The sequence below is a fragment of the Hevea brasiliensis genome, chromosome 12 (assembly GCF_030052815.1).
Source record: "Hevea brasiliensis isolate MT/VB/25A 57/8 chromosome 12, ASM3005281v1, whole genome shotgun sequence".
In the NCBI taxonomy this organism is placed as follows: domain Eukaryota; kingdom Viridiplantae; phylum Streptophyta; class Magnoliopsida; order Malpighiales; family Euphorbiaceae; genus Hevea; species Hevea brasiliensis.
The window spans coordinates 10266263-10286189 of NC_079504.1; the positions used below are offsets into that span (position 1 = coordinate 10266263).

General features: G+C 32.3%; 1 protein-coding gene and 1 pseudogene across 1 annotated transcript; both read left to right on the forward strand.

Moving 5' to 3' along the window:
• The first annotated feature begins 11500 nt into the window (after positions 1–11500).
• LOC110657188 (protein NODULATION SIGNALING PATHWAY 2-like) lies at positions 11501–13232 on the forward strand. Its single transcript, XM_021814299.2, has one exon. It carries the CDS (start codon positions 11693–11695, stop codon positions 13151–13153), a length of 1461 nt encoding a protein of 486 aa, XP_021669991.2. The 5' UTR covers positions 11501–11692; the 3' UTR covers positions 13154–13232.
• A 3041-nt stretch (positions 13233–16273) lies between these two features.
• LOC110657208 (uncharacterized) lies at positions 16274–18445 on the forward strand (annotated as a pseudogene).
• Positions 18446–19927: the final 1482 nt, after the last annotated feature.

A 19927-nucleotide genomic window follows, 5' to 3' on the forward strand; every position in this document is an offset into this window, starting at 1 on the left:
AAAATTAGGAGAAATTGTTCTAGGGTTTTTTTATATATTGGATGAAAAAGACATTGCAAAAGACAAAGCTTTATTTTTAATTATTATATTAATGTAATGTTTTTGAAGTTTATTTCTTGGAAATTTTTTTTATTAATTACAACCCAAGAGGGATGGAACCCCACAAGCTATAGCAGCAACCTAAAATAATCAGAAATAAGTAAAAGAGGCATATCTTTCATTATCATTTCCAATACCTTAATTAACAACTAAAAAGTGACTAACATTTTTCATTAATTAAAGACTTTAAAGAGCATATATTATGGAGGAATTAATGCAAGTCACTCATAGACAAAGAGAAAAACAAAACCAGTGCAAGTCCCAAAATATGTCTTGTTTCAGATTTTCCAACTGTAGCTGCAGGGTGTTTTCTTGTATGCCGGTTGGTAGTTGAGCGCTACCCTCATAATGATTCATTCCCAGGTAATTACTCTATTACATAGATTAAATCCATCTAATTAATCACGTTTAGCACTTTCTTAGACACTTAATTGAGGATTACATTTTGGCTTTAAACCCATCAGTCAGTGGTCTTGCATGTGAATAGAATGTACATGCGCTACTTTTATCTAAGAGCATAAGTTAAACTTAGCTGAGTTGGAAAATTAATTAAGCTAAACTCGATTAAGCTAAGGTTTAGGATTTTAATTCATTTTGTATTGTGAGATTTATAGAATATGCATGCATGCATGCAACGTGAAACACACCAAGGTTACATTAGAAAATTAATCATGAAGTAGGTAAAATTGTATGCTCTAGAAGGAGTCAAGGCTGTCTGCCCTAAAAAATTAGCCATACTAGTGTGCCCTAATTTCTGAGGCATGATAATTAATCAATGTACTGCATTACATTACCTTGCACTGCACACCAAAAATATTTTAATTAATAATTAGAGAAGGGAATCTCCTTGTCTTTATGAAAGACAGAATTTCATCTTTTATAAGTTATATACGCCTAGATAATTTTACTAGACCAAATATTTTTTAATTATGTACTGAAAATTGACAACATTAATATATATATATATATAGTTGTTAATTACTACTATATTATAAAAAAAATTAGAGTTAGCAAAGGCATATTCTATCTATTTTATTAGAAATGGACCAATTATGAAGTTCTTTGACTTGGGTTTATTGATGTTTAATGCAAGTGCTCTCATCACCATCCATTGGTCCATTGATGATGATTGGCATTGTCATGATCTAAGTATTTGTAGAGAAAAAAAAAATAATTCATTCATTAATTAAAATTATTAGTTAATGATAATCAATCTGCATGCATCCATCTATGGATCATTGGTTCAGATTGTGTACCGTGCATAGAAAATTTTGAGTTTGATTTATTTATACATGATCTTACCATAGCCAAAAAGTGCACATAGTGACCTTGAAAAAGATGTTGTTATGAACTTGATTTAATTTATTTTATTATTATTATTTTTTTGGTATTGTTAAAAGTCCTGCTTGGGAGGATAAGGTAATTAAGGCTTCAATTATATATATAATGTCCTTGCTAATGTTTTATTATTTGGATTCCAAGTCAGGATAGGAACATTTTTAGTAAGAAATTTATACAATTTCATAAATTTTAATTGATGCTAATGCTTGGATTTGACCACTAATTATATACCATTAATGATAATCGATGTTGATTCACTTTTATTCTTACATTATTTACTTTTATTCTTACATTATTTAGTTTGTTTATTGCTTGATTGAGTGTTCGTATAATTGAGTGATTGATAATTAATTTTTAATTTTTAAGTTTTTATTTATTTAAAGTGTTTAGTAAATATAATTTTTTTTGGAAAATATCCAGAGCATTATCCCACCCTATTTCACAAATTGGACGGAAGGTTAACCCTTTTAGGTTGAGGTATGATTATGTTAAAGCCTTTTTATAAATGGCGACTCCACTACTCAAATCTGCCTCCAAGCGTAAGACATTAATGTGGAATGCCACTTAAGCAACTCTTCATTGATCGGTAAATATAATTTTTAAAAATATAATTATATCAATTAAAAAAATTAATATTTTTAATATCAGTTTTTATCCTTCAATTATTGACTACTACTTGTTAATATTTAATCATTAATCATTAACAGCAATCATTAAATCAAGAGTGGTAAAGAATAAGAGTTAAAAAGATTTACTACTTTATTTTTCAAATAAGATTGTAAGAAGTAATTTGAAATCATTATTTAATTAATTCATATTTTTTGTAATTTTAAGTTTTTAACAATATATTAAAAGTATTTTTTTATTTATTAAAAGCCTAATAAATTGAATAACAGTTATATAACAAAATAGGTAAATAAATAAATTCGAATTTCAAAATCTTTGCTTCACTCCCTATATATAAATATAGCAAAAAATCAATCAGAATATTTTTGTGAAATTATTTTTTTTAAATAATAACTTTAAAAGAATATATATTAATACGAGTTTAAATTAGAGATAAATAAATAAAAAGCTATAATATAAATATAAATTCAGCAATTTAAAAATATTTTCAAAATGGAAAACAAAATGTCAAAAAACTCTATAGATGACGTTATTACCACGTAAATGGCCGCCCAAGAGGCCGCCCTTTCCGGAGAAAGAGGGGCTACGTTCATATCAGAAGGATATCATAACTGTTTGTGCCGGCCGTCGGATTTAAAAAAAAAAAAAAATTTGTGATCCTGTCAAGCGAGAATATGTAGCCACGTCTTAGGTCACAATTAGCTCATCCTTCACTCTAATCTACCCTAATTTGATTTTCTACCTTCATTTTTTTTTATTATTACTATTTTCCTCTGACTCAGCTCTTATTTAATAAAAATAAAAATAAAATTGATAATTATTTTTCGTCTTTTCCTCTTGTAGAATTTCACTGTCGTTATCAAAGGATTGCCCCAGCTGCCTTTGACTAGATCATGAGACCCTTTGCTTGGAATTGAATGATCCTGCGCATCCATTGGGTTGACTTGTCATTTACGGTTTCTTATAATTTCAATCTCATATGAAAACAAATTTAAGATATATATTATAATTTATAAAAATTAAATCTTATTTCAATTTTTAAGAATATTTTTTAACTTATTTAATTTCTAAAATTTAATGATATATATAAATTAATTAGTTCATATAATTAAAGAGACTAATCTTTCTAATATTATTTACTTAAAATTGAGTCAAATAGTCAGCACTTGAAACAAAATATTCAACATTGCAATGAAAATATCAAAGAGTCAAAGCCGAGCCAAAATATCCAACATGGCGGTCAAAGAGTCAAATGCTCATTTAAAGAGTCAAAGCCAAGCTAGAGGCTGCTCAACCACCTAAACTGGGCAAATCAAATCGAACAAAAGATAGTTTGGTTTAGGCCGAAGTTGGACAGCAACAAGAGAAGTAGCAATGTTATTGCTCAGAAAACAAGCTGAGCATAACTTATACTGAGCAATAGTAGCGTCAAGCAAAAATCAAGTGGATTTTTAGGAGACAATCTAGGGATGTTAATCCAAGATTGTCTCCATGATTGAGGCAATGATTATTTTCTCTAAATACTGTAAATATTAGAAACAATCAGGGGTCAAGTACATAAATAATATCTAAATTCTTACTGAGTTATTTTCTTATTCTCTCATTCTTAATCCATAATTTTTTGACTTGACAGTCGAAGTAGTTAACCGAAAGGGTACTAATATCACATTTTTTTGTTTTACAAGCTTACTTGACAATAAAACTGGCTTGAAACTTAAGAGAGCATCACTTTGACAATAAAACTGGCTTGAAACTTAAGAGAGCATCACTTTCAAAACTTTAAATTTGTAGGTGTGAATCTCCTTATCTTCACTTGGCAATAATTTAAAATTAGTTATACTTTATAGTACAGAATAATTGGGTAATTGATCATAGTAAGATATATTTTTTGGGGAGAGAGAACATTTGGAGGTTTAGGAGAAGTAATCATAATTAAGATATGCTTAAAAGATTACTAGCATCATTTTTTGTTTTCAATTCAAATTTGTATAACCCAATTACATTTACATATCAAAGTTACAGATACATATAATGAGTTGATGGATTTATCCACAAGTATACGGGTCGTCTCAAGTAATAGAGTGATGAATCAAGTATTGTTCCCACGGGGATTTTCCGTTTGAGTACCAAATTATGAATGAAGTGATTATTTGGGCTAATGATTGATGAATAAATGGTAAATATAAATGAACAAGGTAAATTGATTAATCTAATTGGAATGGGTAAAGAGCAAATAAATAAATTCTAAATCTAGTTTGCAATTAAATTAAATTAATAATGGGTAATTTAAATCAAAGTCTAATTATGTTAAAAGTGATTCCAGAGTTGGGGGTTTATGCATAAATTAATTAGGATTTGTCTTGGACATTCCAATTTTTAGGAAAAAATAGAGTTTGAAGGTGATTGATTATCTATCAATGACTTTCACCTTTCGGTGCTTCAATCAAAGATTAACACAATTGTAGAAGGGGGGCATGAGGCAAAATATCATCCATTAAAATTATATAAAATGCACCAGGTAATGCCCAGGAAAGATGGTGGAGTCACAATGGTCTCACTTAAGTACCACCTCCTTAGATAGCATTTCCTAGACATACACTTCATACAATCCTAATAGAATCAAACCACTGGTAAGTACCGTCTTCCCATAACACTACTACGGTACTAAGGATTTATGCTATGAAGGCATAGATAGACAGGAGTCGCCACTCGAGTAATAACCGGGACATATTCAGTGTTTCTTCCGAGGGTCATGGATGGCAACTTACTCCTTGCAGAGTTTCCACAACCGTCATTACCATAGCCCAATGTCTAAGTTCGGGATAGTGGGTACGTAAGGGGAAGGTGTTAGGCACCCCTTACGCCTGGTCTAACCTCGTTAATTCGAGTGCCAGTCCTCTACTAATGTTTCTAGAAGTCTTGTTTATTATTCATTTATTAAACTTTATCCTAAAAATGCAATTCTAATCCTACACACGCAAGTAATTCACAAAAGGATTGTTGTTTACACACAATTTTCATGCACAAGTAATTCCTATCTATGGGGTTGCTAATTATTTAAATGATATTTACCAGATAACTAAAATTAATTTATTATTGAGAATTTAATTTACAAACAAATTCAATTTTAAATAATCTTACGTTTCTATTTAACATAATTAATTAATTTTCACCAAGTTACCCTAAGGATAATTAAACTAAGTTAATTATGTACATGTGTAATTTATTCTAATATCACATAAGGCCCAAACAATCACAACCTAATAAAGATTTCTAATATGCAAATTTATTTTACAATTACCAAGTATTAAATTAAATTTATTTACATGCCAATGTTAGTTTAATTTACAAACAAGATTAATTTTAATTTACAAAGTATTTATTTAAATTAATTACATGTAAAAGTCAGTTAAATTAAAAATAAAGTTAATTTTAATTTACCAAATAAAAGTTCTATTATTACTACAATTTCATGCCAATGGTTATTCGAGAAGTTTAGAGCTACTTACCTGTTGGTAAATGCAGTTGCCATTGAGGCAAGCTACCCTTAAAAAAGGGTATTCTCTTCTAGTATGGCAATGATATCCCTGGCTTACTCCCGTTTAGCTCCATATAAGCTCCACGCAAATGCCCTCTTTGGTACTTACCTTAGGGCTACTTACCAATTTTGTTTGTAATAAAAAATAAAGAAAATAAAAGAAATAAAGAAAATATTAATAACAATTTACATTGGATTCTAACTTTAGTCTCCTAAAGGGTTAAGACTCCTAATTAGTTACAACTACCTAATAGTTTAAGTCTTCTAACATGATCCAAACACTTCATAACACTTCTTGAATTAAAAGAACACAGAAAAATAGATCAAATATCAATTAAAACCTAAGAAAATACAAGAACATGCATAAATGCACAATTTCTAAATTCTAGCAAATTAACGGTAGCAAGAAATCTGATTTTTTAAAAATAGTTATATATGCCTAAAAATCATAAAAAAATTACAGAAGACAGCCTACATATCATAAAAAATTATAAAATTTATAAATCAAAAAAACCCTAGCTGAATGGTCTACATAAATCGTAACTTTTCTAAGTGACAGAATCGTACTATTTTTTTGTAAAATTCATAACTTATTAACCACAACAGATATGAATGCAAAGCCAATTGGAAAAGATTCATAAGATTCTGAAGTTAATTTTAGACACTAGATTTGCACCAAAATATTAAGGAACAAGGGAGATATGGGCTCCACAAGTCGGATATCCTGCAAATCAGATTTTACAGGAACTCTAACTTCAAACAGTCATAACTTACAAAATATTAAAGCTTTTTTAGTGATTCTTGAGCCTAAAATTAATGGAATTTTGTTTAGAATATGAATATAATTTTTATAAATTTTTTACAGATTCAAAAAATAAAGAAAAATAATAAAAATACGAGAGACAGAAACTAAACATGTGCAGAGTTGTGTATCCCCTCAAATTAAACATGATTACATGATCAATATGAATATATAAAATAAATTAAAGACAAGGAGCATAAAATTAAAATATTGTGTGGCATAGATATTGAAAAGAAAACAATAAAAACTGACCTTCCAGAAATCTTGTATGAAAATCTTCTTGAAGAAAAGAAAAAATAAGGAATAACTCAAAGAGTCTTGAATATCTCTAAATTTCCTATAGCTCTGAATTTTCTCTTCCTCTTTCCTCCCATCATCTTTTTCTTTTTTTTTTTCTTTTTTTTTTATCAGTGGGGTATTTATAGGGTTTTGGGTGAGAGGTGTGATAGGATTTGGAGTCCTAGCGTGATAAAGTTCAGATAACTTAAACAACTAAGATTGCAGAATTTGGGTGAGACTGAAATATGGATAAGGTGTTTCAACCAATGGGAAGACAAGGAAAAGGGAAGGCACCAATAGGGAGTGAGAAAGAGGTGTGGTAGGGTTTGAAGTCTTAGTGTGATAAGGTTCAGATAACTTAAATGACTAGGATTGATGAATTTGGATGAGACTAGAATATGGGTGAGGTGTTTCAACCAATAGAAAGAGAGGGAAAGGGGGTGACACCAATAGGGATTGAGGAAGAGAGTGGGGCCAAGGAGGAGAGAGATATTTTGTTATTTTAATTTTTAGAAAATAATTAAATAGGTCCCATTTAAAATTCCTAACTAGGCTTTCTTAGGCCCATAGAGCCCAATTAAACTTAATTAGATCCATTTAAGAACTACCCATATTAAATTTAAACAAAACAAAATTTTATTTAAATTTAATTAAATTAATTTCTCCAAAACTTTATTATTATTTTTATTTTTTCAAAATCATGCCACGGAATTAATAATTCAGCTCCATGCCTCCAATTATATCTTACAGTCATATAATTTTTCATCATCGGGTTTTCCACGGCCTCAATGCACATACTCATAACAAAATAAGGGTCTACAATAATACCCAATGTGTACCAACATTAGGTAAGTAAATCAAGCACACAAGGAATGAATCAAAACTTGTATTTATGTAAAATAAGGAAATACCTAGTTCAAATCCATAAATTAATCTAAAACATACTTTCCAACTCTAAAATCTAAAGAGTTTACTCACTCATAATGGTGTTTACAAGAAAGATTAATGGAAAAGTAAAGAAAAACATGATAAGAGGACTAAAATAGAAAAACCCAAGTAGAAAAACCCAAAACTCTGGTTTCTGGAGCTCCAAAAGATGGTTGCAGCAGCTCCTCTCCAGAAAAAAAAATGGCGTTCTCCTTCTCTCTCTATTTATATTTCTTTCCTTTTTGTTTTCTCCTGTTTCCTCTTATGGCAAAAACTAAGAAATGATGAATTTATATGGTCCCAAAAAGTTGCCCTAAAAGTAAATAAGAGCCAATGAATGGATAAGAAATGAGGTATAAAATTATCCAAGTCAGCAGCATTATTCATGTTCTGGCAGTCTGCTTAGGGTACGGTTTACCCTAAGCAGCTTCTTAGTAAATTTCAGCCTCTGGTAGCACTGTCTGCTTAAGGTTAAGCAGACCCTCAACAAATGTCGGCAGGTTGGAGTAAAATGGACTTTTCTGCTCATGCTTGACTTCCAACTTGACTTGTGTTGCACTTTAAGTATTGCCGCTTTACCCTAAGCAAGATCTTAATCAATTCTCGGCAGGTTGTGAAGTAAAAGCTTGAATGTGTAGGATTTAAGTCGTGCTTGACTTTTAGCTTGAACAGGCCTAAGGTTAAGCTTATATGACATACCCTAAGCAACATCATAAGCAAAGTCTCAAGCAAATTTCGGCTAACTTGCTCTTTCAAGGCTTGATTTCTTCAATTTTCCTCCATGCTTAAAGAATTTCAAATTTCTTCAAATCACTTCCTAATGCACTCATTGACCTTCGATTTGCCACAAAATCCTATAAAAAACAATAAAATTATAAAAATCGAATATAAAGTATCTAAAGTTAACAAACAAGCTAAAATAAAGCTAAAAACATAAAATATACTAAAATATAAGGACAAAAATAGATACAAAACTACCATAAAATATATATATGAAATGAGTGTAACATGAGTCTACAACTAAAAAAAATAAAAAAGAAAAAACATTACCATTACCAAGTCCATCTTGTATTTTCTAAACATTCTATTTCCAATATGATCACTATATAAAACACACCAACCAAAAGTTTTTGGACTGAATCATAAACACTCATCGGTTATCTTCTATATTTACAAATGCCACTAAAAAAATTATTAAAAAAAATCCAAATTTTACCTTTTGTCTGACCCCGTAAATCAAGTATCAACTCCTACTTGATCCGGCCATTACAAACCCCATCTACTTGAAATTACATACAAATACAATATTTGCATACACATACACATGGTCCCTAATAGCACATATCTACATCATTAGACGGACCATTGAAATTTTCTTTTTTAATATTTACGATTATGGTTATTTTTCAAATAAGTTTTCAAAAACTGTAATTAAATCTCTTTCTTAATGATATTAAGGGTGTACTTTGACTGAAATTAAATCAAATTTCAAATAATAATAATAACAACTAAGTTTTAATCACAAATCAGTCAGATCAACTATATAAAAAATTTTTCATTATTCAGCTCGATCTGATAGATATCATATTATTTTCTAGGGGTGAGCAATCGGTTTAAACCGAACCGAACTGAATCAAATTGAATTATAAAAACTGAATCATCATTTTTAGAAACCGAATCGAACCGAAATTGGTGAAAAACTGAATCGAACCGCTTTATTTTGGTTCGATTTAAACCGATCGGTTTGATTTTTGATTTTTTAATTTAGACTTGATTTTCAAGTTATTTTGTCTAATTTTAACTTTGATTTGAACCTAATAACCATTAATCAATGAAATTAAACAATTAATATATATATAATTAAATATAATTCATAAATTTTTCATAAAAAAAATTAATTCAAAAATCAATTCGGTTTAATTTGACTATATAAATCACTATTTGGTTCAGTTGGGTTTAACCGATTTTTTTCTCTTCAAAACTGAACCAAACCGAAATAACCGAAATTTTTATAAATTAAAACCGAACCGAATCGATTAAATTTTAAAATCAAACCGATTGAATCGAATTGACTAGATTCGATTCGATTTTTCTATTTGAACCGAATTATGCTCAGCCTTATTATTTTCCTCTTCATTATCTTAGGTCTCCTCCTTTCCCTTTTTTTGATTAACTTATTATATTTAATATCAAAATATTCAATTATTAGATATGATTAAATTATCTTAATGAATTATTTGTCATATTTTTAATATACATATTGCATTTATTCTCCAGTTTGAATTGTAATTAAAATTAAATGAAAATCATCAAAATCATGAGCCCCATTAAATATCAAAATCAAATGTGCAGTGCCAATCAAATAACCAAACCAATCAAGTCCACGTTTTTGGATTAGACTTAAAAGATTTTGGCAGTGGAGCCCTTGACGTTAACCATCCTTGAGAATAAACCATATATTCCCAGGGCACTGAAAGCGAACTTAGGAGGGAAGGAAGGAAGATGCTGGAGGGTTGAGACGGTGGAGCCGGCAACCGCTTACGTGGCTTCACTAGCAGACGTGGTCACAAAAAGCATCCTAGTCAAAGAGCCATGTGTTTAGAGTAACATTTAGAGTGGTAACTGAATCGTAACTGCCATGTGTCTTACGTGGTTGAGGTTAAATTTTTTGTCCAAAACCTTTTTGCTTCTCTTAACTGAGCTTTCGCTTTGATGATTTCTACGCTTAGAATAAATGGTCACTCTCTCTTTGCCGTTTTGATGACGCTAGATCTTTTCCCAATTTTGCTATCTCACCCCTCTATTCTTCCTTATTTAATATGCTTACTTGACTTTTCACCATTTTCTCTCTTTTGCCCATTCTCCCCCCAAAATCTTTTGCCCTTTACAATTTCCATACAATAATTAATTAACATCATTATTTTTTTTAAGTACAATTAACTCCAATTAATTAAAACTCAACTCAACATTTCACAGTTTTGTACTATTATATTAAAATTCATTAACAATTACTATTATATTTCTACGACTAAATGTTTAAATTTTACTTCTATACTTATTAAGGACGAAACAAAATTGAGAGTCCGTCTAGATGCATGTATGTATGTTTTTTAGCTAATTAAGAAATTTAGTAATAATTTTTGACAAATTTCTTTGAAACTTTTTTTCCTAATCCATCCAAAGAAATTTGGAAATAATAGTTAGAAGAAAGAGAGAAAAGAAAGAAAGATTCAGCCATTTGTCCAAAAGTTAGCAATTCCATGCATAGTTTGGACTTCAAATTGAATGTCTCATAGTCAAACCAATATTCAAAAAGAAAACAACAAAAAAAAATTAAATTAGGAAAAATAATTTGAAAGTCCAGTCGTATCCTGATCTAAGCATCAAATACTATGTATAATTCATCAAATAATATATTAAAATTATTTTAAATTAAAAATAAAAAAATTCAAAATTGTAAATTTTAATAAATTTCAAGATCTAACTTATAATTTACTCTAATTTCTTTTAGCCACCGCCAATTTAAAATGGACCTGTACAATTATACTTAATACATATCCACCTATTAGGGTCTGTATTTAGTCCCTGATTGGATCTAGGTACACTGTTGCGTACTCATGTGGCCATCAATCATCGGTCATTGAATGCAACTGAGAGGCTGCTACACCCAGCAGACTAAAAATATATGAAGATCCCATAATGCAGGGGCATCAGTGTAAAATTCCCTTAGTCATTATTGATCAGTGTTTTCATAGAATCAAAATTCATTTTCCATTATAAAAATACTAAATTTGAAAATAAATAAATAATAAAAAACATGCGCTCTGGCTTTGTTTATCTATAAAACCAAAACTGATCGCAGGGACAAGTAGCTAGCCACTCATCTTACTCCGTGGTTAATGCCTTAATTAAATCCTTAAACCCAATTACTTTGCATCCTTCACCGTCTCTTGTCTTAGCTCTTTTCCCTCTCTCCTTAGAATTCCCTTATTTATACAAGTATATATACACACACCATCTCTGTATTCCTCCACCAACCTGACATACTTTGAGCTTTTTAGCCACCTTGTCAGCTCGCCATGGCTATGGCTATTGATGGTGCTTTTGAGCTTGACTTTTCCGGCTATAGCTCTACCACCACTTCCACTGAAAATGATCACCATGCCTGTAACTGGAATGATTGGTCTCCGGTTGTGGACTGGGAAGCCTTGTCTGGCCCCCATGATGACTTTCAGGATCTTATTGAGTCCATGATGGAAGATGGAGGATTTAATCAAACCACCTGTAACTCTAACTCTTTGTCCACTGACACCATGCTAGTGGACGAGGAAACCAGCTGTGAAGATTTCAAGGGCCTGAAGCTCATCCATCTATTGATGGCTGCTGCTGAGGCACTTACGGGTGTTAATAAGAGCCGTGATCTGGCTCGGGTGATATTGGTTCGGCTCAAGGAGTTGGTGTCCCCTAACGACGGAACCAACATGGAGAGGTTGGCAGCGTATTTTACTGACGCCTTGCAAGGTTTGCTAGAAGGAGCCGGAGGTGGCGGCCACAGCAAACATTTAATAAACAATGGGCCTCACCACCATCACCACCGCGACGATCACCATCATCAAGCGGACGTTCTTGCGGCGTTTCAGCTGCTGCAAGACATGTCTCCTTACGTGAAGTTTGGGCATTTCACAGCTAATCAAGCAATTCTTGAAGCCGTAACCCAAGACAGAAGAATTCACATAGTGGATTACGATATCATGGAGGGTATTCAGTGGGCATCATTGATGCAATCGCTGGTGTCCAGGAAGGATGGTCCACCAACCCCACACCTGAGGATCACGGCGTTATCAAGAGGTGGCAACGGCAGAAGATCAATTGGAACTGTCCAGGAGACTGGGCGGCGGCTGGTGGCTTTTGCCGCATCTATTGGTCAACCATTCTCTTTCCACCAGTGTAGGTTAGACTCAGACGAGACTTTTAGACCATCTAGTTTGAAGTTGGTCAGAGGAGAGGCATTGGTAATGAATTGCATGCTCCACCTCCCTCATTTCAGTTACCGGGCACCCGACTCTGTCGCTTCATTTCTTTCTGGAGCCAAGAATCTTAACCCAAGATTAATCACCCTCGTCGAAGAGGAGGTGGGACCCATTGGTGATGGAGGATTTGTAGGCCGATTTATGGATTCATTGCACCATTACTCCGCCGTGTATGACTCGCTGGAGGCAGATTTTCCGATGGAGGGTCGGGCACGGGCATTGGTAGAAAGAGTATTCCTAGGACCCCGAATAGCAGGGTCACTGGCTCGTATCTACCGGGCACGTGGAGATGAGGAGGGGTGCTGTTGGGCGGAGTGGTTGGGTGCGGAAGGGTCTAAAGCAGTTAATATAAGCTTCGCCAATCATTGTCAAGCAAAACTTTTGTTAGGGCTTTTCAATGATGGATATAGGGTGGAGGAATTGGGTTGCAATAGGCTTGTGCTGGGGTGGAAATCCAGACGATTACTATCCGCCTCTATCTGGACTTCTCCTTCTGAGTGTGATTTGTAAACTTATTAATTAAAGCATCTTTTTCATTTTATTATTTTCTATTCCCCCCTCTCTTTTTTTCTTTTTCATTTAATTGTGATTCTTCCACGTAATTTTATCAAATTTTAAATCAGACTCAGTGTTTAGCAATTAATCACAATTTGAACCCTCATTTTTCATAATTTTAATCCTTCAAATTTGAAATGAATGAATGAAATTTTAAAAAAAATAATTTTTATTTTTTAAAGAATATATAATTATAAATAAATAATATCTTAATAATTCATTTACATTAATTAGATAAAATTTTATAAATATCAAACTCGTTGGATTGATACCAACTAAACTATAGCTCACATAACACATCACCCACAATAAATATGATTTTAAAATTTTTAAATTAAATCATTTAAGTGAGTTTGATAATTAATTAAGTATTGAATGATATTTATAATTTTTATAATTAATGGCGTTAAAATTATTTAAATTTATATTAAAATTATATATATATATATATAAACTTGCTAAACATTTTTCTGTGAGTATTTACCTTAAAGTATAAGGATTACTTCACCAATATTATTTAAAGTTGAAAAAAAAATTTCAACAATTTACCTTAATTCAATTACAAGCCATCAGGTTTTTGAGAGAACAGTAATAAAAGCTAAGAGTTTCAAAAAAGCAGTTTATTTCCCACTTGGATATATGGGATGATCCCTTCGCATTTTTTCTAATTTTTTCACTTCTCTGGTCGGTGTATGACTTTGAAAAGCAGCACCAATATGTCAAAGATGATGTGTTTATTTATTTTTAATTTTAATTCAAATTTAAATTTCTTTTAAATTTCTAAACTGTATCAATGCGTTCTTAAAATTTTATCAATTTTTATTCTCCAATGAAAAAAGTAAAAATATACTCATCTTCATTTTAGTGTTGTAAAAATGGTTTCAGCGTTGCAGGAAAGAAGAGATCTTCCTGTTACTGTTACTGTTAGAATCTCTTTGATAAACACCAAATTCCTAAAATATGAACACGATATAATTGGACCTATATCACTACATTGATGCTAGAAATGTAATGCTTACTTTCTTTTTGAATTACAATATATCTCTTCAAAACCCTAATTTTCCTACTAATTTTAAGGTTTAAGTATAATTAGTTAAAGCAAAACAAGCAAAACCTTTCATAGCAGTAACTCTTCATCACCAGATGTGTATAAAATCTTAATAATAATAATAATAATTATTATTATTATTGAGATGAAGGTGTTGGGTTGTTGGTGGTTAGCATATCCCTCTCTTTCCCATGTGTAAACCATGTCTTAATTGGAGAAGTATTGCCATAATAGTGGAAGATTCCACAGAATGTGCCCATCACAACAAACGCTAATTTGTTTTTCCATCGAAAATTTAGAAACAAATTAATTTTAATTTTGGTTGTTAAACATGTTAAGATCCACACGTCACCCAAAAAGAAAGATCTCCTTCCTCTTCCACTTTCTCATGTATCATCATTAATCATCTCAAGTCTTAAACAATCAACTTAATTATATTTTACTTATACAACTCCAGAATCTATGATCCTTTCAAATATGAACACTGATTTAATATTCATTAGTATGGATTAAATTAACATATATATTTAATTAATTCATTTTTTTTCTTGCTCCCCATATGACTGTCTCGCTAATGACGTGCAAGATGACGTTTTCGCAGCAAGTTGGTGCCTTCATAATTTCATATATCAGAAATTCATGGCAAGGCAAAATAAAAGCATTGTAAACGAGTGTAAAGGTCAAGATTTTACATACATCGTTAGGTGCTTGTTGTTGATAATTCTTTTCATTAATATATTTAAAATTTTTAAAAGTATATAAGACATGATAGTAAAATCTGGGTTTATTGTAGTAAATTACAATAATTTTTAAAAATATCCAACTTCATTATTATGGTACTGAAAATTATTTTCACGTAGGACTTATGATTAAGATGGATAGTCGTTTATTTGGTAGCTTTTTATGTTAAACTTCTTTAAAATATATGAATGTGTCACATATGATGCAAGTGAGTAGAAATAAGATGTCATTTTTGTTCTTGCTATTGACCAGAGGTAATTTTTATAATTATCACCTCATAGTTTAAAATTGGTGTTCCTTAATTACGTCTTAATTAAGATCACCATTGATCTATAAAAAAAAAAATAATAATAATAATTGACATTGATACAGATAAGGATTGGAAGTTGGAAGAGACTATTGAAGATTGTTGCAAATTGAATCATAGGTTGTAAAATGTTATCATTCTTAAGTGTTGAATCACTCAATCTTTCTTCTTTCATCATATCATATGAAAGAAAATTAAATTTAATACAATAAGCTAAAATTGACCATAACAATATTATTATTATTATTATCATTGAAATAGATATAATTCTATATATTGAAAATAAAAAGAAAAGAGTGAAGAAGGTTAAACACTAAAATTTGTAACAGAGATTATTGTAAATTAAAGTATATATAAATATTTAATAATTTCTCCCACATAATAGCCAAATAACATGGATTTGAAAGATGGGCCGCAAGTTATCTTTAAATGCCCACGACTATTGGGCTTTTGCTCATATGATACACATTTCTATTTACCCATTCGCTTAGCCTCTTTCAAAAATGGATTGCTCATGAGTAGACCTCCACCCGCTGGACTCAATATAACCATTTGAATGGCGGCTTATGTTTAGTTAATTGTTTATTTAAATGGGTTTAAGTAATATATATTATACAATTCAGTTGATCTTTGAAATCTTTAACATACTACTTAAATCCATACAATGATATCCATGAATATTTGAGGTATCAGTAAACTTTAGGCTCCATTTCAAGGAAAATTTGCTTTCCAATTCCCAAAATATGCAGCGTGCAGAGCCAATGTACCTGGATACAACCTACAATGCCTAGACCACTCTGCTCTAGACCCTCTACTTTCTTGACCTTTTCATTTCTATAGCTTTTGCATACCAAAACCTTTAGAGGGGCAATTTACCATTACCCTTCTCTTACGGCCACTTTATAGTGCATATTCTTCAGTTTGAGGTCTTGTCTTTTCTTTTTTCTTTTTCTTTTTTTTTTTCTTTTTTTTTAGGGAATGCGTTTTTGCTGAAATGAATTTGTGATTCTATCGTTTTGTATAATTATGGATCCTTGCTTAGATCTTAGGTATGATTGGTTTGTTTAGCTACAAATTCCATTCCAATTACTCACTTGAACGGTGATTGTTTGTTTGAAGCATAAGCAAGTGAGCCAGAGATTTACTTGATTGTTAAGTGAGAAAATAACAGGTGCTGATTGTGTGAAAGTTTGTCATTAGTGAAATTTTGGACTAGATTATGAGCTGCATGTTTTATTAGAAGGATATGCCATTTTAATTATTGAGATTCTTTGAAGGAAAAATATAAGCTTTTATGTATCTTCTGTAGGTGAAGTTCTAATTGTTTAGGTTATGATGCGTGATGCATCCCAAAACAGAAGGTAAGTTGTTTGCATATCAGCCATGCTTCTTCTCCATTGGATTGAGTTTTAAGAGCTTTAATTAGGGATAATGAGTTTTCTCTTTTTGTTAAGTTTTCTTTGTATTAGTTCCTTAATCATTGGTTGAGTGGAGAGGAGAAGGCAATGATATTGCAACGAATTTTAACATACTGTCCCTGTTTCAGCATTTATTATTGATTCATATAGAGGTTTCAGCTGAACAAGAAGGGAAAAATCTTGCAAGATGTGCTTATGTTCTGTGTTTGTGATTATTTGGTGCATCTGGTTGGTCTTCTAGTTTTCCCCCCTCAGCCCATAAGTATTTAGTCAAGCACCATTTTATCCTTTCATCTTAAACCTGTTCAAATTATGATGCTATGACTTAGTTCTCTACTCTTCTAAATGTTTTCCCAAGTGAAATGACTAAATGGCATGTCTTGTTCTCTTGCATTTCTTTATTCACATATTTTTGGTCTTATTTTGTCAGGTGGCACAATGCTTGGAGAAGTTCAAAACTACGATCTTCACGCAAATGAGTTCGCTTGCTATCAAACATGGAGCAATAAATCTTGGCGGGGGCTTTACCAACTTTGATGGTCCAGAGTTTGTTAAAGAAGCAGCTATTCAAGCCATAAGGGATGCAAAGAATCAATATGCTCTTGTATGTGGAGTTCCAGAGTTCAACTCTGCAATTGCTGCCCGGTTTAAGAAAGATACTGGTCTTGTGCTGGACCCTGACAAAGAAGTTACTGTTACCTCTGGGTGCACAGAAGCCATTGCTGCAACTATGCTAGGCTTGATAAATCCTGGTGACGAAGTTATCCTATTTGCTCCTTTCTATGATTCTTATGAAGCAACTCTATCTGTGGCTGGTGCCAAAATCAAATGCATTACTTTGCGGCCCCCAGATTTTGCTGTTCCGATTGATGAGCTGAAGTCCACCATATCAAAGAATACTCGTGCAATTCTTATCAACACACCACACAACCCCACTGGGAAGATGTTTACTAGGGAGAAACTGAGCACCATTGCATCATTTTGCATTGACAATGATGTTCTGTTTTTTACTGATGAAGTTTATGATAAGTTGGCCTTTGAAATGGATCACATATCCATGGCCTCTCTTCCTGGGATGTATGAGCAGACAGTAACTATGAATTCATTAGGGAAGACATTCTCGTTAACAGGGTGGAAGATTGGTTGGGCAATTGCTCCTCCACACCTGACATGAGGAGTGCAGCAGGTACACTCTTTCCTAACTTTTGCTACCTCCACTCCAATGCAGTGGGCAGTTGCAGTGGCCCTTAGAGCCCCAGATTCTTACTATGTGGAGCTAAAAAGGGACTACATGGAAAAGAAGGCAATTTTTGTGGAGGGATTGAAGGTTCTTGGTTTCAAAGTATTCCCACCAAGTGGGACTTACTTTGTTATTGTTGATCACACCCCTTTTGACATGGAAAATGATATTGCATTTTGTGAGTATCTGATCAAGGAAGTTGGAGCGGTAGCAATCCCAACCAACGTATTTTATTTGAACGCAGAAGATGGAAAGAATTTGGTGAGATTCACCTTCTGCTAAGATGGAAAAACTCCGAGGACTATAGTTAAGAAGATGAAAGAGAAGCTGAAGAGAAATTAATCCTGTTTATGTGGGTCTGGTTCTCCAAACTCAAAAAAGTCATGGAATGAAATATTGGTTTTGTGATGTAAACATTTCCTTTTGAAGGTAAATAGTATCCTTGTATCATAACATGAAGCTGCATTTGTTGGAATAAACAGAATTGATCTAACCATGCCTGTGAAAAGTGATGTCTAGGTCTATACTGCCTTGTTTATGACAATTTGTTAGTTTGACAAATGGTAATTGTTTCTTATGTAGTGGTTCAATTTTTGGGCAGTTTTTAATTGCTTCTAGCTTCCTTGGTATCTGGACGTTGACTCGGGTCTGAGTTGGCTCATTATTGCTTGCATGTATAGTCAGAAAAATGCATTGGTGTTCCTTCTTATGATCGGTAATTGTTTAAAATGCTTAAAAGTTTCATCATTTTGTTATATATGGTAGTATCATACTGAAAATTTATACGTAAAAATAAAATTTTAAAGCAAACTATTTCCCTATTCAACCAAGCACAAACAACAAACTCTTCTGTTCATACATTCCTCTTAACACTTTCCTGGAATCTCCTTTTGCTCGTCTGTGTGCTCTATTCCTATTTCTTGACTTCTATCAAACCAGGGAAGCTCGAGAGCAGTGGTGATTCCATCTTTGATTTCACCCCATCCAATCAGACGTCAATGCATATCAATCTTCCTGCTCAGTGCCACTTCCTCCCATGAGTTGGTAGGCACTGTTTTTTCAATTTCAAATTTACATCTTTCTTCTTTTTGGATGCAGCTCCAGATCCCTCCTTACTCCAATAACTGGAGCCCCCACCACCACTGACCCAACATTCAGCATCAAAATCTCTACCTTGACTAGCTTGGTGACCTGTTGTTCTTCTGGTCCCTTTGTTCTAAAACCCACAAGTCTTGGCAGCAGAAAGAACTCAACCTTTAGTGCAGTATGCACTTCAGGCAGTGAATCAACCTCACCAAGAAGCTTAACGTAACAACCTATCAGCATGAGTCAGGGTAGGGTCTATTGTTGTTCCAACCCAAATCAGACCTCCTTGTACTGCAAGTTGCAACTTATTTTGCACAGCAAACAATGAAACCACACTGTTAAAATTGGGGTGCACGTCAGTTTGCCATTCTCATCTGTTTCTAGGAACCCAAGACGAATTTCAACAACTGGAAATCGGGCAGTGCAAGGAATCTTGTGAATCTTGTGCAAGGTGCAGCATGCGCAAGCCAGACGCTATCATTAACAGCGTCCAGCTCCCTTTATCCATTATTTTAATTTTTTTGACTTTTTGAAGTAAAATAATTCAATCTGCAACATTAACGCTATCATGCATATCATCTTTCTGTTTCTCACTTTCAACTCATCAAATTTCACCCTTTTTTGCTAAATATTTTCTATATTACTCCCTTTTGATAAAGTTTTTTTTTTTCAATTGCCACCATTTGAAAAAAAAAAAGCCCTGATTAGCATTAGTGATTTTAGTTAAAAAGTCTCCAGGTTGAAATTCTGAAAAGATTGGATGAGAATGGTTTTTTTTCTTTAGAAAATAAAAAGAAGAAAAAGGAAAATATGTGTGAAATGAGAAACACCATTACATTATTTCATGGTAATGATAGTGCCTTAATGGTATGTGTGTTGGATGTTATTG